General features: G+C 40.8%; 1 protein-coding gene across 1 annotated transcript in view; it reads right to left on the bottom strand.

The window, feature by feature from the left end:
- The window catches only part of LOC136875694 (serine protease inhibitor 42Dd), a 135,320-nt gene extending 112,824 nt beyond the window's left edge, over window positions 1-22,496 (bottom strand). The window contains exon 1 of the mRNA XM_067149253.2: window positions 22,375-22,496. Within this exon, the coding sequence (XP_067005354.2) occupies window positions 22,375-22,402 (28 nt within the window). The 5' untranslated portion in view covers window positions 22,403-22,496. The remainder of the gene's footprint in view (window positions 1-22,374) is intronic.
- Window positions 22,497-25,203: the final 2,707 nt, after the last annotated feature.

Below are 25,203 nucleotides of genomic sequence, written 5' to 3' on the forward strand. Positions count from 1 at the left end.
TAGGTTGCCATTTGTCACGCCTACAGTTTTGTACTCACTGAGCTCTCCTTTGCTTATCTCTCGGGAAGCGAAACACTAATTCCGTCAGTTGTCTTATTTTGACAATTTGGTGCGACACAGTATCCCACTTTCCTTCAAAATACAAGTAATAACTCACATCATTACATCGGGCACGCCTACATAACAACGACATTTAAGACCCAATATGGCCGCCACCGCAAAGGATTTTGGTAGCGTGACCAGATCTCCCTAAACAGACCTTGACCACCGTACGTCAACAGCACGGCATCAGAAGGAGAAATACAACTTCCCATTAAGGATACTTAAGAAAATGATCGTCTTGTGTTGAATTAGCATGTCAGCAGCCCTGTGTTAAACCTCGTAACGGCTGTAAAAATGTCAAAGTTGTAGAAGGTGTAAGTTTGAAGGTTTACAGCTGTATGAAGACTGTTTATAAACTGAAAAGGGCAAAGGACGATCCATACTAAGAAGAACGACTTGTGTACAGTTATCAGAAGAAAGTTTTCTGCAAAGGTATCTAATTGCCAAAGCCATCATGAACAAGGAGCTAGAAGAAATTGAACATAGCTTAGAGTTTCTAACAGATTTAAACTTATTAGTGTCTCCAATTCAGCAGTTGCTTTTAGTTCTTAGATATTAGTCTATGCTTCACATTCTTTTCATGTAATTGTAGGCGATTATGTTCATGAGTACAAGGCAAGAGTGTGTAGAATTCTTCAAAAAATTCCTGCTGCCATTGCAGCATTAACAAGGCATTACATTATTTTCCCCGCAGTGAAAGAATGCCCAAAACCATTCAAGACATATCAACTATCACATTTTCCTGGTGAAGTAGGAGTCTTATATTGCACTCATATAACAATATATTGGATGTTATGATATAACAGTCCTTTCATTTCTCAAGCACACTCGTATACTTTCAAATTAAATCTATAACAATATGTGTCTCATCATAACGCTTTTATTGCCTCTTATTTGACAGTTTACGTCTTATTGGCCTCCGCTAACCATAACCTATAATGTCAGCCATGTGTGACAAAATACTATTTCAATACACCGCTAGGAGCACTTTACGTCAGAAAACAAAGGACGCTCACTGCTAAACGCGTTCAGAAATCTCACGGAAACGTGTTAATTTGTCTTTAACAATTGTTCCGTAACAAATGTTGGAAATGTGTTCGTGAAACAGGGTACTTTTAACCGAAGTGTTAAATCAATAACAATTGTTAGTTTACATTTGTTAGGTAAAATTTAACACAGAGATGAAGAAACCGGGCCTACGAGTGGTATCTAAATGTTGCGTGGACTTCTTTCGAAATTATGGCATTAGTTTTTTGGGACTAGAAGATATTGCAGCAAGATTCTTAGGGACACTCTTAAAATGGTCAATCACCATTTGTATAGTACGATCAATTACAAATGACATATTGTTTCATATTCAGGGTTAATCATAAAAAGGGACATTTTACATCCAAAATTTTATTTGTACTACTCCATTGTAAGTATCTATTTCACTGCGGAATTGTTTCATTCGGCATCTCGCTGTTAAGGTTAAATACATACATACATACATACATACATACATAGATTACACAAATAAATAAATAAATAAATATTATTTGGAAAATTAAATGAGGAGGCAATCTTTACGGTAAGCCTTATATAATGGCAGCTTTTCATTATGGATTTTCTCACTTTTCACGCTCTTTATTTTCCACGGAAACAATCTTGGAGAAGTACAAAACGGAAATAAATGCATTCTAAACGAAAGTAATGGAATGCAGTCGGCTAAAGTCAGGCGAAATAGGATGTATTAATTAGGACATGGTCCGGCTCCATGGCTAAAAGGTTAGCGTGCTGGCCTTTGGTCCCAGGGGTCCCGGGTTCGATTCCCGGCAGGATCGGGAACTTTAACTATCATTGGTTAATTCCGCTGGCACGGAAGCTGGGTGTATGTGTCGTCTTCATCATCATTTCATCCTCATCACGACGCGCAGGTCGCCTACGGACGTCACATCAAAAGACGTGCGTGCATCTGGCAAGCCGAACATTTCCTCGGACACTCCCGGCACTAAAAGCCATACCGTATGCCATTTCATTTCAATTAAGACATGAAGTCTTAAAGGAGGTAGATGCATTCTTTTACTTGGGTAGTAGAATAATAAATGATGGTAGGAGAAAGGATGACAAAATGCAGACTAGAATAAGCAAGGGACGACTTCCTTTTGAAGTTTTGAAACATCAGTTAGAAGTTAAAAAGATATTTTGAAGACTTTCGTCTGAAGCGTGGCATTGCATGAAAGTGAAACTGACTAGCTCAGAAAGAAAATAGTAGCCTTTGAAATGTGGTGTTACTGAAGAATGCTGAAAGTCAGACGGGGTATATCGGATCGTAAGTGAAGAGATACTTCAATCAGTTTGATGTGAGGAGGCCGATTTGGCGAAATATGACGAAAAGAAGAGAGATAATGATAAAACACATCATGAGACGCCCAGAGCTTGTTGAATTAGTTTTTGAAGGATGTGTATATGGTAAGAACAGTATGGGTAGACAAAGGTAAGAATATAACGAACGACTCAGTAGATATACGATGTCGTAGACATGTAGAGATGAAAAGATTACCGTAAGATAGGGATGAATTGAGACCTGCATCACACTAGTCCATGCAGTGATAAATCAAACAAGAACAAAACTGCATGATAAAGCGTTAATTTCACACACTTTCACGCATTAATGGCCAAATGTAGGGGCTATGCCTTTTGAAATGAAATATGAAATGATTTGAATTTTATGAAAAAACAAACCGGGGACTTTTTTAACCCTTTGCTTTACGTCGCACCGATACAGGTGGGTCTTCTGGAAATGATGGGATAGGAAAGGGCTAGGAATTGGAAGGAAACGATCGTGGCCTTAATAAAAGTTACAGCCTGGTGTGAAAATAGGAAACCACAGAAAACCATCTTCGGCGCTGCCGACAGTGGAGTTCGAACCCACTACCTCCCGAATTCAAGCTGATAGCTACGTGGCCCAAACCACGCGACCACTTGATCGGTTATAAGAGAAATAACAGTGACGACACTGTTCATACATCACCACCACCACCACCATAATTTAACACCGTTTAAGATCTCAGAGCCTGTTTCTGCTTCGCATTACACGTCGTTTCTTGGATGTCCTGGATCTCCTCCCCTTTTGGATTTTACTCCAAAGCAATCCTGGCGAGCCTTCAACACTCCATCCAAAGATGATCTTTTCCTCATTACTTTCTCTAGGCCTTGATGTATTCAGAGAATGGCTTAGTTTCCAGGTCATGTCTTATAACATCACCGCAAAGTTGATCAATTCTTGTACATTCATGGTAGCACTATTGACAGACATTATGCAATGTAGGAAATGACATACTTTGATTTCGACGTTCTCACTGAGCTAGAAAAGGGGAACTTTTGTTTTAGAAAAAGGGATTCAAGGAGTTCAGATTTTATTAATAGCATAGAAGCAGAGGAACGGAAATTCAACAAACCAATATTAACGCTGAGGCATATTATACAATTTCGAAAATGGCAGTTTTTCGACGATATTTTCACTGAGCAATTAAAGAAGAGCTCCGCCTCTGTGGCATGGTGGTTAATGTGATTAGCTGCCACCCTCGGAGGCTCGCGTTCGATTCCCGTCTCTGTCACGAAATTTGAAAACAGGTACGAGGGCTCGAAAGGAGTCCACTCAGCTGTGGGGGGGGGGGGTCGATTCCAACGCAGCCATCCTCGAAGTGGTTTCCCACTCATTATCGAGGCAAATGCCAGGATGGTACCTAATTTAAGGCCACAGCCACTTCCTTCCTTATTCCCTTTCTATCCCTCCTTTTCCCCCTTTCCACAAAGCCCCTATTCGGCATAGCAGGCGAGACCGCCTGAGCGAGGTACTGATCCTCTTTCCTAGTTGTATCCCCCAGACGCAAAGTCTCACGCTCCAGGACAGTGCCCTTGAGGCGGTAGAAGTAGGATCGCCCGCTGAGTCCGAGGAAAAACCAGCCCTGGCGGGTAAACGGATTAAGAAAGGAAGATTAGAGAAGAGAAGGTCCTATGAATAGCACAAAGCAACAGGATGTACATTGAATGCCATTAGTCAGCACCTTTCCAGACACTGGAAGGTTCCGTGCTAACACAGTCGTAAATGATACCTGACAATGAGACACCTGTGAAAGCTGAAATTTGTTCAGGTGTTGATGACAAGGACGCCTGCAATTTTACACCACTGGTGATGTCGTGATCAGAGCCACAGGAGCTTTGTAGATTAGAGATTTTATCTGAACAAGATGGATGTGCAAATGTGTTCGAAAATTCTAAGTGTTTTCGGTGCGAATCGAACTGCGGCTGCGAAACCAATAGCAATGTCACTCAGATCCCACACCCTCAAGGCAAGAGGATAAAAGTGCTTCTTGAAATAACAGCTGTACGCGGCACATACAGCCTATTAAAGGAGACATACTCGGCCGTTATCATTTTGGCGTATGACGTCATAAACATCACCAACAAACGGAAATAAGAAAGTTACACATTAACATCTAAATTATGCAGAAGTTGTAGCACCCACATTGAGAAAATATCCTTAGTAGGAAGACAAAGGTCATTACTGGACAATACGTTTGGTTGTTTGTTTCTGACATTGTCTTATCTTGCTGGAATCAAGAGTTTCCCATTTGCACCTTGATTACATTGATTTGTTTTTTTATCCTGTTGAGCGTCGACCACATTCTGCGGGCAAATTCAGAGTATCACATTTAACCTGCCTCTGACTAAACGATATAGCTGCGATGGAGTGCTAATAACCCATTTTTCCTTCTAGGTAGGAATGATTTGATAGTTCGTAGCTGCCAAGCCATCGTCTGTCACGTCTTCAGGCCGGGTTAGTTTAAATCTGTTACTAGCACCATCATGTGCAGGGTTCGGATGTTGAGGAAATATCATCTTTCCATATTTTCTTCCCGTCTTCCGTTTTAGCTACTTGTTGGAATTAAGCACGAATTGGACATTTCTTAGCATATTTAGACATATCTATAGGTCATACAAATACATATTTTAATATTTCTTCAATTGTTTCGGCCATATTTCCGTAATTTTAGTTGTTTAGGCCTTAACGTCATATTTTGCACAGAATAAAGTACTGTACTTTGAATTCGATGTCCGATGTTGCTTATCTAAATGTGTATGTGGCATTTTTTACGAAACTTGAAGCTCGGATCTCAAAGCTGAATACTTTTTTTTTCCCAATTTGTTTTACGTCGCACCGTCACAGATAGGTCTTATGGGAGTGGGAAGGAAGCGGTCATGGCCTTAATTGAGGTACGGCCTCAGCATTTGCCTGGTGTGAAAATGGGAAACCACGGAAAACCATCTTCAGGGGTGCGGATAGTGGGACTCGAATCCATTATCTCCCGGATGCAAGCTGACAGCTGCGTGCCTCTAACCGCACGGCCAACTCGCCCGGTAAGCTGAACACCTAGTTGACGCTTACTGTATATCGTCTGAGTTTACATCACTAGTTTAAGACTTGCAGTGCGGGTATTTACGTCCACTGGAATGTCACCCTTGTTAGGAGACAAGGGCTCTTCTTACACATGGGGACGAAACATGACGACCTCGCCTCACACCACTACTTTCCAGCGGGTGCCCGGTGTCTATTGGCGGCTTATAGGATTTACTATGTCTATTGCAGCCGGGGTTACCAAACTGTCTACTGCACTCGGCACGAAGAAAGAGTGAAGACTGAAGAGAGTGAGGAAGAAGGTTGTTTGGCAGCCTCTCCACACCAAACAGGCATCACTTCGAACTCGTTAACTCAGCAGGGTACAGGGTGTGATTGACTGCTGTCTTCCAGCTCGCTTCCAGGCACTGAGGCCGTCTTGTTGTATTCTCAAGTGTACCTGTCTTAGCTCTTGTACCTCGTGACCACTTCAGGTAGTGTCTAAATTATCTTACTTCGCTCACAATTCTTAAAAAGTTCAACATAGACAATATCCAAGGCTTCATAGTGATAGAACTGACATATAGATACCTAAAGAAATTGTAATGACAGGGAGTGTTAAATAAATCTAAGATACTGCGTTAAAGATGTTCGGGAGAGGTGTTTTTCTACGGAAGGAAAACTCTTCTGCAAATTGTGCGAAGTTAAAGTAAGTGCTATAAAGCGTTTTAATGTCCAGCAGCATAGCGACACTGCTAGACACAAGTGCTCAAACAAATGGGGAATACTAGTAAGACGTAAGTTATGGATTTAAAAAAATATATATTTTACTCAAATATTTTGTGTCCACGGCGACTGTCAGAGCACTCTTAATTCCGATAACTAATCCGATTTGAATCGGTATGCATGAGCAGTGATGGGTCTGTCACCGTTATGTAAGACTGCAATATTAATTTAAAATTCCGTTGGTTCTGGCCACAGTTTAATGATTGATAATGAATTTATTATAGAAACTAGTGGGCTTAAGTTAAAAGAACTCGTAATGGAATTCATTAAGGTATTGAAATAATATTGTATAATAAATTGTATCTTTAATGTAATAGAACTAGTGGCAAAAATCATTTGCTGGAAGTAGGCTACATAGCCTGGTCTTATTTTTCCATTTTTGGGTGATACTTATTTTTAAGAGCATATTTGGGAAAGGTTAAAATCTTAAACGTTCGAGGTCATAAGGGAAACCACGAAGGCGGTACCATAATGAGGCGTGCGGTGTATCGGATAGGGAAAATAAAACTGGCGCAGAAAATATTTACAATAGGACTGACGCGGGATTGATCCTTGTTAATGAATATCACAGAAAATGTTGGAAATGGCCTCAGCTGAAGGAATGAAAAACTAAGGATCCAGAAGTCATGACTCCACTTCACTCACAAGGGGGTCACATGTCCGCATCGCCGATTTTGTTTAAACTTTGTAGGTTGGTAGTACATCACAAAAATACACTGGCAAAGTAGGAGCGCGCAGCTCTCAAACAATTTTTGAAAAAAGCGATTTTGAAAATGTTGAAAAATGTTAAGAGATGTTTAGCATGTCAGGTACCATCAAGCGAGACACTCTGGCGCGGTGGTCGAGTGGTTGAGGTTCGCCACTTCCGTATGAAGATGGCGAGCACGAGTCACGCTGCTACAAGCGTTTTACCCCCTTTTACCTCTTTTTTCATCAATTAAAATTTATTTTCTTCTATTACTGTCAAAATAGATTTAAACATTTTCTTTCCGAGTAATTCGGCCTCTTCTTTAATTTCTACAGATTCGCCGGGATCCAGTAAGCGATTTATATAAAGAAGGTGCTCGACTTAAGTCATGGCCCTTTTCAACTGCTTATTTATTGCTTGCTCTCCCAGGAACTCGCTTGCACTTTGCGTAGCTTCCTTCAAAAACACTTTCATTCAAACATGCGAGATCTCCATGCCGATCGAACTTATGATGAGCACGTCAGGTTACATCGCACACAACCGTCATACGACAAAACGCAGACAGTGACTAACTGCTGCTCTCATTCGCAAAAGGGGATCAGGAATTGTCAGGAAAAAAAGCTGAGACGAGCGTGTCTTGAACTCGCCATCTTCATATCTGAAGTGGCGAACCTTAACCACTCGACCACCGCGCCACAGTCTCTCGCTTGATGGTACCTGGCATGCTCAACCTCCCGTAACTTTTCTCGACATTTTAAAAATCGTTTTCTTCGGAAATTTTTGAGAGTTGCACGCTACTACGTTGCTAGTGTGTTTTTCTTATGTAGTACTACAAACCTGCGAAGTATGAACAAAATCGGTGATGCGGACATCGTGACCTCTCCTTGTCAGAAGCCACCGGTAGTACTCAATATGCCAAGGTTCGTCTGGACGCTTTAACGCATGCGCAACAGTACATTTTAAGGATACAGATACAGCTTCTTTTTTTGATAATGTTTCCACATGATCATCTCTTAATTCCCACTTACAATACACAGATTTCGTCAGACTTCGTTTCAGTCTTTCCTTCACTCGAGCAATGTTTTCTGGTGTTCGAATTATTTTCGGATAGTTACGGTTTTTATTCGCCACAGAACCCGTTTCCACGCCATTTTGCCACTAAGGTTTGCATTGCAGACTCTGCTGGAGGTTTTTGCCAAAGTACTCTTTCGCAAACAGTTCCGCACACGTTTTCCATGAATCGTGCTTCGGATAACACTCGACAATGAACACGCGCTGTTTCATCTTGAGCACAATTTTGTGTTGCATTCAACGGGTCACTAAACACGTCTGCTGCTCTAAAACGCTCGCATGTACAGCGACGTACTCTGGAGATGCGGGAGGTGCGCACGAGCAGACATGTGACAGCAATCGAGCCGTGTGTCGGAATCACGGATTCCAGCATTTCCTGTGATGGGCAGTTCTGTTCATTGACAAGAGTCAGTTCCGCGTCAGTCTTACCAATATTTTCCGGGCCCGATTTATTTTGCTCACCCGGTATTAAGAAGTGTGAGACAATTTCCTATTGATTTTCTCACTCGGCCAGAAAGTGCTATTGCAGCACTATGAGTGTCTCCTTCCTAACGCCTAGATGCATTAATCTTATAAATAAAATTCTACAGGGTCCGTTGTCTGTAATGTCATTTATTTAGCCAAACTGATATATTTCTCAGTTTCAGGTCAATTGAAGATCCTATCAGTAGCTTTTAGCTTTCGTGTCTGTCTGTGTCTGTTCTACCATCACGGGTAAACCGCTTAATAGATCCTGACCAAACTTCATATTTAGAGTCTACTCATCCAGGAGCAGGTTGCGATATGCACATCATTTAAAATCACTGAACAGACTGGGGGTTTATAGGGACACCAGAGATTTTTTCAATTTTCTCTTACACTATTGAATGTATCGAGATCAAACTTCATATTTAGAGTCTACTCATTCAGTAGCAGGCATATGCATATCATTTAAAAATCACTTAATCGACTGGGTGTTTATAGGAAGACCAGAATAAATATGTATATTTCAGTTTTCTCTCACACTATTGAATATAGATCAAACTTTATTTTTAGAGTCTACTCAACCAAGCATAGGTTTTGATATGAATATAATTTTAAAAATCACTGAACGGACTGCGAGTTTATTTTTTTAATTTACTATAACTCCACCAAAGTTCATATTAAGAGTCTACCCATCCCGGAGCAGGTTTTGATATGCAAATAATTTAAAAATCACTGAATAAACTGGCGATTTATATGCAGACGGGAAGAGAATTTTTCTTCCATTTTCTGCTACACTATTGATTATATTTCGAGCAAACTTCATATTTAGAATCTACTCATCCAGTAGCATGTTCCAATATGCATATTATTTAAAAATCACTAAACAGACGGGGGTTTACAGAAAGACCAGAAGAGTTTTTTTCAATTTTCTCTTACACAATTGGTTATATCTCGGCCAAACTTCGTATCTATAGTCTACTCATCCAGGTGCAGGCTTCAATATGCATATAATATAAAAATCACTTAATGGGAGTTTAGAGGAAGAACAGAAGAGCTTTCTTTTTCAATTTTCCGTTACACTATTGATTATAGGTCAAATCTGTAGACTGTATGTGAATCTCCCCTTCATTTTAAATCATTATAGTACATAATTTCGCTTACTCTTCAAATGACGGAGAAAATTATTTTCTACGGGTTTCGTGCTCTGCAGCCAATGATGTACACCCTCACAGACGTACAGTTATTTGAAGGATCCATAACAAGAGAAAATCAGAGGTGCATAATATTTCTCTTTGTTGAAAATCAACCCCACCTAATGTAACTAAACACCGAGGAAACATGAGGTAGAAGATTTCCGTTTGTTGTCTGTCCGTCTGTATGTCTGGTTAACTATCTGTTTGTATATTCCTAAAAGTGCAAAACTGCTGGACTTAACTACGTATTTGGATTCTACTCACTCAGGATTGTGTTATCAGTGCATATGACGTCATGCTAATCACTTGGATTTGGTATTTATAGGACGATTATTGTCAAATATTTTCGTTAACATTAGGTCTATCAAAAGACTGCATATAACAAACGTTTAAGAATATGCTGTTTCCGTTCTTTTATACCATGTACGTATTTATCGTACGGAGGATAATAACTTAGATGATTACGAAAAAGTGCATTTTTAATCCAAGTCCCGTAGGACATGACGTGCATGTCACTTCAAGGTGGACAATGGGAAAAACTAAAGAGCCATTTTTCTCTTTTCGGTAGGGCAGATATTAAGGGAGGTGTCAACGTCAGAGCAGCACGCAAGTGGTCAGAGATACAATATGCAACCTGAGAACCACAGAGAATTTCGCACAACTTCGGAACAGGAACTGTACCGTACAATGAATTCGGAAATAGTCCCCATTCTCTCTCCAGTTTGTTCAGCTTCATCATATTTCACGTTACTTGCACGCGCTTTCGTAGGAAAATATAATTTTAACATGTCGCATTAAGCGTGTGAATAGAGCCGTGTTACTTCGGATAAATTCCTGAAGGAAACATGTAATCCACTCCAAATTCCCATACGAAGAACGAGTAAAAATGCTAGTTATGCTCTAAATGTTATTGCTGAGGACTACTCGTACCCCCAACACTTCCCATAGTGTCACAACCACAAATGAGACAGACTTTGGTGGAAGCTACAGTTTTCCTTGGGCTGTGCCAAGAGACAGGTGAAAAATTCTATATACATTAAAAATCAGCAACACGTGGAGTCAGGTCCTTAGCTGCTCTGATTGGTGGTTGTCTTGAATGGAGTCCATTCACTTCAGTGCCTGAAATATCCTCATGGATACACAAATGAGGACTAGCTGTTAAATTAATTTATACTGGCTGACCATAAGATGATTCTTTCGTGAGTGAGAACTAGGAATATGACTCAGCGCTGGCACCTAGAAATTTGTGGTGAATTTCACTCTACCTGTTTTGATGGTAATTGTTTGATTGAATTTGACGTCCATCCGTTTTTTTTTTTTTTTTTTGTGGCAATTATTTATCCAAACGGCAGAGTAGAGTAGACAAAGCCAAGCGCTGATGATCACAGGGGACAACTCAGGCGTCTCCGTGGTGGTGATTATTGTTTTAAGAGGAAGTACAACTAGGCAACCATCCTTTATATAACATTAATCAGAGAGGGAAAGTTGAAGGGAGCCGACACTTCGAAAAATGCAGGTATCGGCCAAATGAAGACAAGGGATCCAAAGAGCATCGAAATGAAAGACTCCCTTAGGTATCGAATGCTCCAATACCATCGGGATCGGAAAAGAACAAGAGATGACCAAGTGAGGTCGGATAGGATAGATGAAAGTGAGGAGCGTAGCACAAGCAAGTGGAAGCAATCCCAGACTCAGCTAAGTGTCCCGTTGTCGCAAACCCACGCTCCCAAGTTGAGAGTCCGTGCGGCTTCTTTTAGTCGCCTCTTACGACAGGCAGGGAATTCCGTGGATGTTTTATACCGCTCACACCACAGGGAGAACACACGTCTCCCTTGGATGGTACCAACGAACAGTCATTTCAAAGCGAACAATTCAAGAAGATAAAGGCAGCCTGATAATCCACGTGATCACATGGCTTAATTGCGTTACTATCCTCAGCCATATTATTGTTATTAGATGGCAGCAGATAAACTGAAAATTTGTCATAATATCAAGAGATGGATTGTGTGGAACACTATCCACGTCATTTCAATCCTGAATTCATTTTCCTATTCCTTGTACCGAGAATAAACATAGGATTAAGTTCGATGGAGGGAGGCTGTCTGCTAATAATACCGGAATAACCCAGCGGAAGAAGGTTATTTTACCCAGCTACTGTGACAAATGGTGAACGGAAGTGAAAAAACCGTAACAGATTTTATGAGTATACAGTATATGTTGATGTCATTCACAGTTCAGTTAGGGTGCATTAATCTACAGATGTACATAATATCTTCCGCATGTTCGGAAGTACACCTGGTAACTCTATTGCGGACGTTACTTTCCTCTGTGGATCAGTGGTAGGGGCTGCCTGGCCGAGGCGGTAAAGGCGTACTCGGTTCGCCCGGAAGGGTTCGAATCCCCGGAGGTGCATATGGCCCTGAGGTTCACTTAGCCTACACCAAAAATGAGTACCAGGTTAATTTCTGGTGGCAAAGGCGGCCGGGCGTAGAGCTAACCACTCTACCCCATTAAGTGCCGAGGTTACAAATAGTAGAAGCCTTTACCTTCCAACCCTCCAAGGGCCCTCATGCCCTGTACGGAGATGACTTTGCTTTGTTTTGCTTTCCTTTTTTGTGGATCAGTGGTAGAATGTCAGCCTTCGGATCCCAAGATAGAGGATTCAAACTCGATAGAGGCAGTCTGAAATTTGAAGGGCGGAAAAGAGTCTATTCGATACTTCATATGCCTGGCTAAGTGGTTCAGTAGTTTGAGGCTCTGGTCTTCTGACACCAACTTGGCAGGTTCGAATCCTGGTTCATTTCGGTGGTATTTGAAGGTGCTCAAAAACGTCAACCTCATGTCTGTAGATTTAATGCCACGTAAAAGAACTCCTGCGAGACTAAATTCCGCCACCTCGGCGTCTCTGAAAACCGGAAAAGTAGTTAGTCGGACGTAAAACCAATATTATTATTATTATTATTATTATTATTATTATTATTATTAGACACTCCATGTCGTACAATTTTGGCATGTAAAATATGTCTGGTGACATTTTGTGTTAACCAGAAACATTTATCTTTAAAAAAAACCTCAATCAAAGACGCCCATGGGAGATTAGGCTTACCCTGCCATCTAGTAGGCCTAGAGTAAGCAGGATCGTCGAAATTGACAAGCAGGCAGACAGACTGCGTGAAATTAAAATGCCTGCAGGTGGTAGCTTAGTACATATTATTATTATTATCATTATTATTATTATTATTATTATTATTATTATTATTATTATTATTATTATTATTATTATTAATCCCATTCAAAGAGCGCGTTTGAACTTGTACATTGGTCTGATGGTTTTCGCCTTCTTATCCTCCCAAAATCTCTTCATGAATGCACTGTGTTGCACCTTGCTTTCAGTAGACCTCTACCTACAAGTTTTCTTTTTAGATTTCTCCACGAATTTGTGCTAGTATAGGCTCCACGATCTTCTATGATGTCGTCCATGACATTCAATTGTTGGAGATCCGCCTTATTTCATTATTATTATTATTATTATTATTATTATTATTATTATTATTATTATTATTATTATTATTATCATCATCATCTCTATACGAGTATTAAAGTTTACTAAAAATAGCTTTGTCCAGTCCGTCCGATCTTAAAGACTGAATTACTTCATATCTTGTTTTCCTCTTCCGAATTACCTGCCGACGAATCATCAGGCATTGATAGTTCTCTAAGTCCAATCAACTTTTAATAATAATCATAAATTATTGAATGATCACTCCAATAACTTGGTGAGACCATTCGGCCAATCAGGAATGTTGCACCACAGGGGACAACGGGTTAATTTTAGAAACAAACGACTCCATTAGACGAATTACAATGAGGAAAGTACTGTATTTCCAAGAACTGGTTCATGTCCAATTTCCCAACTAAATAGAAATACGCTGTTTCCTGAACCACACAAGAAAGAGTGTAGTGACGTAACGAGTAACAGGATGAATATTGAGAGTATCAGACTAAACCAAATACAGCCAAAATTTTAACCTGAGTAAGGATATACTGAAGTTCTTGAGGACAGAATTAACTGAAGCTAGGTGTATAACCAAATACTGTTGATAAACAGAGAAAAAAAGTCTGGTACGGCTCTTCAGCCGAATGATCAGCATAACGGCCTTCGGTTCAGAGAGCGCTGGGTCCGAGTCTCGGCCGGGTCATGGATTTTATCCACATTTGGTTAATTTTACTCAGGGGCTGTGTATTTGTGAAAATGGAAATCCACAGCCCATTTCCAGTCATTCGACCGGGTCAGGAATTGATTGAAACCACCCATCTAGCGGCGAGGATATGAACTGTGCCGGCTGCCGAAGCCTGTCTCACTCTTCTCGGCAATGAAAAATGACAGATGAAATGGTATTGGAGAGCGTTGCTGGAATGATATATGACAGGGAAAATCGGAGTACCTGGAAGAAAACCTGCCCCGCCTCCTCTTTGTTCAGCTGTCGTCTGAGCCACGGAATCTTCGCTGTGCCTTTGTGTTCTCCGTTAATGTATAAGTTCACTTTTTTCTTCTTGCACTTTTCCCACACATGTGGGGCCGTGAGTGCGAATTGTGACGCATATGTTGATTTGTCCCTGTTTTACGGCAGGATGCCCTTCCTATGTGGAGTGATGTAATCACTGTTGCGCGTTTCTGTGGTACGGTAGTAGGTAGTATGGTGTGTTGTCTGAATACGAAGAGGATATTGTTGGAACAAACAAACACCAGTCCCTGAGCCAGAAGACTAAATCAGATGCGATTAAAAACCCCGTCGTGCCCGGGAATCGAACCTGGGACCTTCTGAACTGCTGACCATTCAGCCAAGAAGTCGGACGTAAGTTACATCATGTACATTCTAATAAAATATTACTTAATATGGTAGTAAGTAACGAATAAAAAGAGTTTCCTTATCAAGTACAAAATTTACAAATTACATGGACAAACAATATCGAAAATTAACGGAAAGGAAGAAACGTCCATACTCCAAAACATTGCCCAGATATGACTACACGTTTATGACTGATTACGTGAGTTGCTTACTGTACTTTCAGGTTCGTATGCAAAATGTAAGACGTCACGTGGAGCGAGTTGTACATTGTAACAAAATTACACTAAAAGTACATAAAAGTACACCATTCATTTTAATTTATAACGGATCACCATTTTCTTCTAAGGAAAGAATGAGATGAGTCACTTTTGTTAATGTGTTTTATACTCTATTTGTTTTAGCCGCCTAACTATACCCATCAATGCTTTGATTCGAATATAGAGGTGCATGCACAACCCATGTTGATTATGTAAGAAGCACGATTTATATCAGTGGGGATTGATTGATTGATTGATGAATGCGTAACACGTGACATAGTTAATTTAATTGGTTCAGTGCTCGAATTTCCATCCCTATTGATCAGTGTGTGGGATCAAAATAATTTTCATGGAATAAATTAAACCACCATCAGCACATTCGAGGTAGGCCTATATCAAGGTTTTGAGTAGGGATCGGACTTTAATGTATGGAAAACAATTAAAATACACAGGCAATTATGCACTTAAAATGTAGAAAATAGGCATTAAAATTAAAAATGTGTACTTAAGCCAGTTTTATTCACTGGAGGCTTTGGTTTTACATGCGTAGTAAGTAACTGTAGTGTGCTGTGATTCTTTCCCTCCTTTGCCGTAATATGTGCAGTCGGTTTTGAAACCGGTCCCGGTCTAGAAAGGCAAGAATAATGGCCGAGAGGAATCGTCGTGCTGACCACATGATACCTCGTAATGTGCAGGCCTTCGGGCTGAGCAGCGGTCGCTTGGTAGGCCAAGGCTCTTCAGGGCTGTAGTGCCATGGGGCTTGGTTAGTTCAAGTTGAAATTTCTTTTCACATTTCACTTCCTTCGAGCATACTTGACAAATGTCGACAACGCCATCAGTTGAATAATCACTATTACCTGACACCCACTGAGTTAATAAATACTCTCTGCTGCTCTTCTCTTTAGGCGGACTAAGAATAAAGTAACACATTAACAGAAGAAAGTCCTCACAAAACTAACCTCGGGCTATTGACTGCCCAGACTGTGAAAGGAATGTTCCATCCTATCCCTTTCTTGCAATAACCAGGCAGCCTGCTTGCGTAAAATACTGTTACTCAGAAAATTTCTAATAATGGATGTCTAACTCGCAGGCGAAACCAATTTTGTTCGAGATATTTAAATTATATGCAATAAATCCAATAAACTCACAGAATATGCATTTCCATATGAGCATATGCATTTTCAAAAAGTCCGTTTCCTAGACATGAGAGCATTTACTGGTTCACGAACCACAAGTGGTTCTTGACCTTCACGCAAACAACAAGAGATGACACTGCGGGAGGTCGAAGTTCCTTCGTCCGTCACTCTTTCGCGTCGCAAACATGAAGAAGCTGGAAGAATTTAAATTTTAGTGAAATAATTGAAACTGCAAAAGAAGCCCGCCTGGTGGCCATGATCGTTAAGGTGTTTAAGTCTAAACGGTCTGACACCGTGGTTAGCCGGTTCGAGTCCCGTTGGTCGTAAAAACTTTCACCATCAGAATATTGGCCGGCAGGGTAGGGGGGGTTCTTGACATATAATACAATTGGTATACAGTTTCTAATATACTGCGTGCCGAAAGCGTGGATTAAGTTCCAAATATCTCCGCAGTGCTATGACACTGTTGATGGTGATTCGTCCGTCGGATGGCGACGTTAAGCCTTGAGTGGACCCCTTGGTGCTATTCGACAGGAGTAGGCTATGTGCCGGCACGGGGTTTAACCCTCTCCCTTTATCACATATCACGTCATTTATTTCATCTCATTAACTCTTCTGATGGGGTTGACGTCAGGAAGGGCATACGATCATAAAAAGACCGCCAAGACTTCATCTCACCTCATACCCGACCCCGTAGAGAAACACAAAACTGTAAAATAAATGTAATCTTGTAATTGTGTTATTTATTGTACCCTAAACCAACCAGCAACGCACTCCCTGTCGGCATGTGCCCTTGCCCACCAGTTTGTTATAATAATAATAATAATAATAATAATAATAATAATAATAATAATAATAATAATAATACGTCCTATTAACTAATTCTATGGTTTTCAGAGACGCCAAGGAGCTGGAATTATGTCCCGCTGGAGTTCTTTTACGTGCCGGTAAATCTATCAGCGCCGTAGCCCTCCTTAAAGGTAGGAAAGATCATAATATAAAGATAGAATTGGAATTAAAGAGAATACATTTGCGGCAAATATTAATTTATAGGAAAAGGAATAAGGAAATGGAATGACTTATCAAGGGAGGTGTTCGCTGGATTTCCAAGTTCCTTGATATCATCTGAGGGGGCTAGGTAAACAACTGATAGGGAATTTGCCACCTGGGCGAGAGTCTTAAATGCAAATCGATGATTGATTGATTGATTGATTCATTGATTGATTGCATGGAATAGCAAAAGGACATTTTTCTACCAAGTTCTAATCTACTATACACCGAGGTCGGCGAAAGCTTAACTGCTAATTGATCTCCAAAACTGTGTGAGAAATGTTATTGCAATTATATTCATTCTAAACACAATTTTCGAGAAGGCCAGATCCATTTCTCCCCTTGTATGGACTTCGGCAAGTTTGTTACTTCCATTGACCTGCCTCAGTCTCAACCTTGAACTTGACAATGTGAACGTGACTGTGGTACTGTATGAGCTATGTTCGTTAACACCACTCCTTTCGCCTCGTCACAACGAAGCACCGCACCGCGACACGCACTGAACTGCAAAGTGAGACGTGTTATAAAATGGTACCTGCCGTACCAGTGCGCCGTACTTCGCACTGGTCTTGATTTCAAGCTATGCCAGTGGTTACAATTATTAAAAATGAAAATGACAAGCCAGCGTTATTGAAAAGCGCTCAAGGAAGATAATGGTGATATTCTGAGCCGAACGGCGACTCCAATTAGTATTGCCAGATACCGGTATTTAAAATTGAAATATCCATCATATTACTCAAATTTCCCCTCATCTACGTAATTTTCCCCACAACATTAACAAATTGAATCATCATTTACCTGTATTTTTGCTGTCGCTCAGGTGGCATATGCCCTATAAATTATTTACCTAGGCTTTTTCGTTAGTTATTTCAAAGAACTCAGAAATTTATCGAACATTTTCCTTGATAAATTATTCCAAACGTTAATTCCACTCCCTATAAACGAATATTTGCCCCAGTATGTCGTCTTGAATTTAACTTTTATCCTCATATTATGAACTATCCTACCTTATAAACCTCCACTGAAGCTTATTCATCTACTAATGTCATTCCAAGCCATTTCTCCACTGACATCTCGGAATATAACCCTTTTGACGTTTGATATCTGTAATCAAAAATATCAAACATAGCTTCACACTGCTATATTATATTATTTCAAAAATGTAGTGAAATAACAGACACCAATTAAAACTAAACAGAAAGAGTAACTTCTGTAATATAATACGCTAGCTGTTCTTCTGCTTCCTCAGACGATAATTCTGTGGCTTCGGTCTAAAAGGGCCAATATCATTTTTTGTCGAAAATGAGATATTAACTGATACAAAAGCGTTTTATCCTGGCTTGCAACATGTTAAAAGGGCCAATGACTCTGTTAAGTACTAAACGAACAGTTAACGTTTAATTAAATAAGCCCTTGCCAATAATGTTAGATTACCAATAAAGATTAGAGACCTGGCAATTTTTAAAGAATACGATAGAAAAAATTAGCGTTTAATAAGGTTACTTCCACAAAGAAAGTATAAAATTTAAAGTTAGTTGTTGAAAAAAATAATTGGAAAACTATAAGAAAAACTTCAAATGCTCATAGCTCAAAAACAGGTTTTTTGACATTGGCCCTTTTAGAACCAAGCCACAGAGTTCTTCCCCTCTTTCTTTTCATTTTAGACCAAACTTTGAATTCTTCTTCCTCTTCTTTATATGTTTAGCCTCCAAGGTCGGTTTTTTCCTCGGACTCAGCAAGGGATCCAACCTCTACCGCCTCAAGAGCAGTGCTCTGGAGCTTCAGACCCTGGGTCGGGGATACAACTGGGAGGATGACCAGTACCTCACCCAGGCGGCCTCACCTCCTATGTGAACAGGTGTCTTGCGGGGGGATGGGAAGATTGGAAGGGATAGACAAGGAAGAGGGAAGGAAGCGGCCGTAGCCTTAAGTTAGGTACCATCCCGCCATTTGCCTGGAGGAGGAGTGGGAAACCATGGAAAACCACTGCCAGGATGGCTCAGTTGACCTCCCGAGGCTGACTGGACCCCGTTCCAGCCCTCGTACCACTTTTCAAATTTCGTGGCAGAGCCGGGAATCGAACCCGGGCCTCCGGGGGTGGCAGCTAATCACACTAACCATTACACCATAGAGGTGGACGACTTTTAATTTACGCATAATAATTATATTAAATAAATCACTCTTAATACTTGAACTGCTAATATTTGAAATTATATTTGGAAAATCATATCAAAACCCGTATCAAGGAACGGGACTAAGATGTAGACATTCACATTAGATATTCGAATCATTCCGTGATTATTTTTTCCGGAATTATTTATGAAAGTTTAGAAAAGAGCACTTAAAATGTCTATAAAAGGGGGATTATAAATAAAGTTCATGACATAAACGAAGGAAAAAATGCATGGATGGAGAATTTAATCCCAAACATCGTGCTCGTGAATCCAGAATTATAACGCCAGTCACCCGACGAGTTGCGAGTGAAAAATACTTATTAATATATAAACTACTAAGCAACTTGACCTTGCGCTTAGGGTCAAGCAGCCATCAGCTTGCATTCGGGAGATAGCGGGTTCAAACCCCACTGCGGGCAGCCCTGAAGGTGGTTTTTCCGTGGTTTCCCATTTTCACACCAGGCAAATGCTGAAGTTGTGCCTTAATTATGGCCATAGTAGCTTGCTTCCTGCCCCTGGCCCTTTCCTCTCCCATAGTTGCCATAAGACCTACATGTGTTCGTAAGACGTGAACAAAAATGTAAAATCATTTATACATTGATATCAAAACGCAAGCTCTTAGTTGGATTTCACACGATAACAAATGTGTACATGAGTTGCTTCTCGCTAAACAACGGTCGGAAATGTATTTTGATCTCGCATTGGTCAGTTTGATTTTTTAATACAACGAACATGCGGAAGAACTTTCGTTCCTACGAATCTTCCTCGGTTAACCGCATTCTTCCAAGACTGAGCACATCACTCCATTTGTGATGGCTACGAGTGAAATTCGTGGACGAGACAGACGCGGAGTGATGTCCGAACGCGTCCTCTACATGGCGATGAAGATTACGCGGAGGCCTATCCGTTTGACCGAATATTTGTTCGCCACGTTGAAAACTGCCGGTGATACTTCAAACCTTACTCGCGCTGACGTAGGAGACAGGAAGTTATGGAGGACTTTGTAAAGCGGAAATTCTCGCTCCTCAACTCGATACAGTACTGGATGCAGCAGAAGAATGACGTGTTTGCAATGATCCGTCAGGTAGGTAAACTTACTGTATTCTTAACTTTGAGCATAGAACTCTGTGTATGTACTTGCTGTTTCGTCTTCTAAGCCCTCCAAAACATACCCCTGATTCTATGCTTTCGTGGTAGCGGACAAAATAAGTATACGATTGCATTCTTATGGGTCTATCCGGAATAATAACTGTATTTGCTTTCCGTCCCACTAATTACTTTTACGGTTTTCGGAGGCGCCGAGGTGCCGGAATTTAGTCCCACAGGAGTTCTTTTAGGTGCCAGTAAATCTATGGATACGAGGCTGACGTATTTGAGCACTTTCAATATCTCCGGAAAAGCCAGAATCGAATCTGCCACGTTGGGGTCTGAAGGCCAGCTCCTCAACCGTCTGAGCCACTCAGCCCGTCGAGGAGGGTGGGGGTCTATCCGGAATTAACGTGACAATCTTCTCGATAGCCAGTGCACGTCTATGTAAACTAGGTAGATATCGGCATTTCACTGTGCGCTTTATTTCTGTAACTAAAAGCTTGAGGAAAGTTATCAAATGAGCCCCAGTCTACTCCTCACTCCAGAATTGAAATCCTTGACTTGGCCAGAAAACGAACCCAGGGCCTTGAAATAAGTTGATAGTGGTGGTGATTGTTTTAAGAGGAAGTACATCTAGGCAACCATCCTCCTTGAAATAATCAATACTGATCTGCATTTAGGGCAGTCACCCAGGTGTCAGATTCCCTATCTGTTGTTTTCCTAGCCTTTTCTTAAATGATTTCAATGACATTGGAAATTTATTGAACATCTACCTTGGTAGGTTATTCCAATCCCTAACTCCCCTTTCTATTAATGAATACGGTATTTGCCCCAATTTGTCCTCTTGTATTCCAACTTTATCTTCATATTGTGATCTTTCCTACTTTTAAAGACGCCACTCGAATTTATTCTTCTACTAATGTCTTTTCACGCCATTTCTCCGCTGCCCCTACTCTACAAGCAGGCTACCTCTACACCATACAGCTGGATAACAATAATAGTAATAATAATAATAATAATATGAAACAGTTCTGAAGCCAGTAGTTCTATATGCAGCCGAAACCCTGTCTCTAAATGCCAACAAAGGACTCCTTGAAGAACTGGAGAAAAGAGAACGCAGAATTGTGAGAGGAATCTTGGGATCAAAGTACAGAAATGGAATCCATCAAAAGAGATCCAACAAGGAAGTCTACCGCAAAATAGAGAAAATTACCGACACAATCAGAAAAAGACGGGCACGATTTTACGGTCATCTGAAAAGAATGGACGGAATAAAGTTAACTAAAGAAATCTTTCACTTTTTTGATTCAAACCCCAAAACCACAATTCCCTGGTTTAGAAATGCCAAAGAAGACCTGCAAATGCTACATATCTGAGCTGAAGACGCCCTTAACAGAGATCTCTTCCGCAAGAAAATATTTACGAACGGGCTAAACCGAGACGAGCAACCGAAGAGCAGACACGGTACCCCTTGAACAGAGGAGCGTAAGCAGGCCCACTCACAAAGAATGAGGGAAATTAGGGCTCTAAAGAAGGCCAAGTTCAGTGTCAAATGCAACAAGACTTAACGTGGTCCTTGATGGCCCCAGCGAATTATATAATAATAATAATAATAATAATAATAATAATAATAATAATAATAATAATAATAATAATAATAATATATTAATTATTACTAATAATTATTATTATATTATATTTTCGAGGTCTAGAAAGTCTTTCATTTTCTCATAGTTAATAGACCTAACCATATTTCTTTCGATTTAAGAGGACTCGTTATCGCCGCTGTGGGTGGAGTCGCAGGATGTATGTTATCCGCACCCCTGCATGTCTTAAGAGTCTACTAGGAGGGAAACAACCAAATAATCTGTATTCTCTTTCTCGTCTAATAAGCCCAAAATCATATCCATGATTTTATACTTTTCCATTAATTAATAGGTAGGCCTATTATTATTATTATTTGTAAAATGGAAGATCACCAAACCATCAACACATGAACAGAAGAAATATGTTAAATAAGTAAATAAAACAGTTGTATTATTCCAGTCAAAAGGAACGGGAGTACATTAAATTAATATTTCCTTCCTTGAAGAACGTAATATTTAGATTGAGTAGCTTTTATTCAGTACTCACGAGTGATGGTCACTACATACAGGTGCATGGCGAACGCTGCACGGCACAGGTCAGTTACAAATCCTCTGCTTGAGCTCACTGCTGAATATATTGAACTGTGATGACCAGCAGTGCACTCTTGCGGCCAGATATCTTGTCCGAGCCGTACAGGTGGCCTTCACGCCAGTTGAAATAACATGAATCATTCCTTCCAAATAAACATACCTATGGTACAAGAGAGTAATGTAACAGCTAAACATTTCTCAAGTCACTGTAATGTTTACCAATCCCGTGAACGTCATTCAGAGCAAACTTCCGACTTCCTTCGCCCGAATTTATGAGGAAATAACCAACATTTCAGAATATGTGTAATGACTACTCCTACTTCTTCATCGTCCTCCTGGGCTTTTCCCAGTTAATTTGGGTTAGCACTTGTACGAATTCAGCCCATTTTTGACGTGAATCATCTGAGCGTATATTAGCCGCGTACACGTCACAAAACATGGCACCGTTTTGCAACACTGATATCTCCGTATTTATTAACGATATCACCACTGTAATTATATCGTTGCAAATAATAACTCTTGAACTACAATTTGACATAAAGGACATTCCTATGACGAAGATGAACGCCAATTTTTTTCTTTTTGCCAGTTGTTTTACGTCGCACCGACACAGATAGGTCTTATGGCGACGATGGGACAGGGAAGGGCTAGGAGTGGGAAGGAAGCGGCCGTGACCTTAATTAAGGTACAGCCCCAGCATTTGCCTGGTGTGAAAATGGGAAACCACGGAAAACCATTTTCAGGGCTGCCGACAGTGGGGTTCGAACCTACTATCTCCCGAATACTGGATACTGGCCGCACTTAAGCGACTGCAGCTATCGAGCTCGGTGAACGCCAAATTAGACCCCATTTTGTAGGTGCCGTGCTCGAGGTCAATCTTATAACTTCAGAAAGTCAGTCCGATTTCAAAAACAGAGTGTCGTTTGGAAGCACATATAACACCCTACAAAATGTCTTAAAACTAATTTCAGTTGGTGAACTCGTTAGCGCAGCACGTCTCTTTCTTATTTCTTTCTTAGCTGCAGTTGCTTAAGTGCAACCAGTATCCAGTATTCGGGAGGTAGTGGGAAGATAGTTTTCCGTCGTTTCCCATTTTCACACCAGGCAAATGCTGGGGCTGTACCCTAATTAAGGCCACGGCCACTTCCTTCCCAGTCCTAGCCCTTTCCTTTCCCATCGTCGCCATAAGACCTACCTGCGTCGGTGAGACGTAAAGCCAACAGAAACAAATATTTCTTTCCTTTTCACTCCATTTACCCTCCAGGGTTGATTTTTCCCTCGGACTCAAGGGCAGTGTCCTGGAACGCGTGACTTTGGGTCGGGGGAGGGTTACACAGGGAAGGAGGACCAGTACCTCACCGAGGCAGTCTCATCTACTATGTTGAACAGGGGCCTTGTGGGGAGATGGGAAGTTTGGAAGGGTTGGACAAGGAAGAGGGAACGAAGTGGCCGTGGCCTTTAAGTTAAGTACAATCCCGGTATTTGCCTGGAGGAGAATGGTAAACCACGGAAGACCACTTCGAGGATGGCTGAGGTGGGAATCGAACCTTCCGCTACTCAGATGACCTCTCGAGGCTGAGTGGATTCTGTTCTAACCCTCGTACAACGTTTCAAATTTCGCGGTAGAGTTGGGAATCGAACCGGGGATTTCGGGGGTTGCAACTAATCACCCTAACCACTACAACACAGAGGCGGACTAACAAACTACAATTCGATATAAGAACATTCCTGGATCCAAGACGGACGTCAAATTAGACCTCATTTTATCGGTACCACGCTCGAGGTTAATCTTATACCTTCAGAATCGTCTGTCCGATTTCGAAAACAGAGTGTCGTTCGGAAGGCCATAAAACACCCTTTAAAAATACTTAAAAATAATTTCAGTTGGTGAATCCATTAACAAGGGACGTCTCTCTGAAGATAATAGTTTGTGAAATTTTGGACGATGTTTCAGAATGTCCAATTTTGAACAGCAACAAAGCACGCAAAAACATCCGAGTAATCCACCATTGGTAAAACGACTGAATTCTGAACAAAATTAGATCAAAACAGCTCTGCATGACTAAAATCAAGAGCGCAGCAATCGAAAGAATTATGGATTTATTCTTTTTCTAGCTGTTTGCTTTACGTGTACCGACACACATAGATCTTATGGGGACGATGGGATAGGCAAGGGCTAAGAGTGCGAAGGAAGCGACCGTGGTCTTAAATAAGATATAGTCCCATCCTTTACCTCGGGTAAAATTGGGAAAACACGGAAAACCATCTTCAGGGCTGCCGATAGTGGGTTCGAACCCTCTATCTCACGAATGCAAGCTCACAGCTGCGCGACCGTAACCGCACAAACAAGTCACGCGGTGATTTAACATTTGCTAAAAACATTCACGTAATAGCTAAACTTTCTGCCGCATACGTCTCATATCATTACCCTAATTTCAGTAAATGTTTCTTGAAATAATGTGAGTTAAAGTAAAGAAGCAAAGAACAATAACTAAAGAATAAAATAAATCAGCCGCTGAGTGACTCAGTCGGTTGAGGCGCTGGCCTTCTGACTCCAACTTGACAATTTCGAGCTTGACTCAGTCCGGTGGTACTTGAAGGTGCTCAAATACGTCATCCTCGTGTCGGTAGATTTACTGGCACGTAAAATAACTCTTGCGATATTAAATTCCAGCACCTCGGCATCTCAGTAAAATGTCAAAGTAGTCACGGGGACATAAAACCAATAACATTACTATTATCTATATATAAAAAATAAGAGTTTTGTCTGTACATTGCTCAGAAT

Source organism: Anabrus simplex, chromosome 6, assembly GCF_040414725.1.
Source record: "Anabrus simplex isolate iqAnaSimp1 chromosome 6, ASM4041472v1, whole genome shotgun sequence".
In the NCBI taxonomy this organism is placed as follows: Eukaryota; Metazoa; Arthropoda; class Insecta; order Orthoptera; family Tettigoniidae; genus Anabrus; species Anabrus simplex.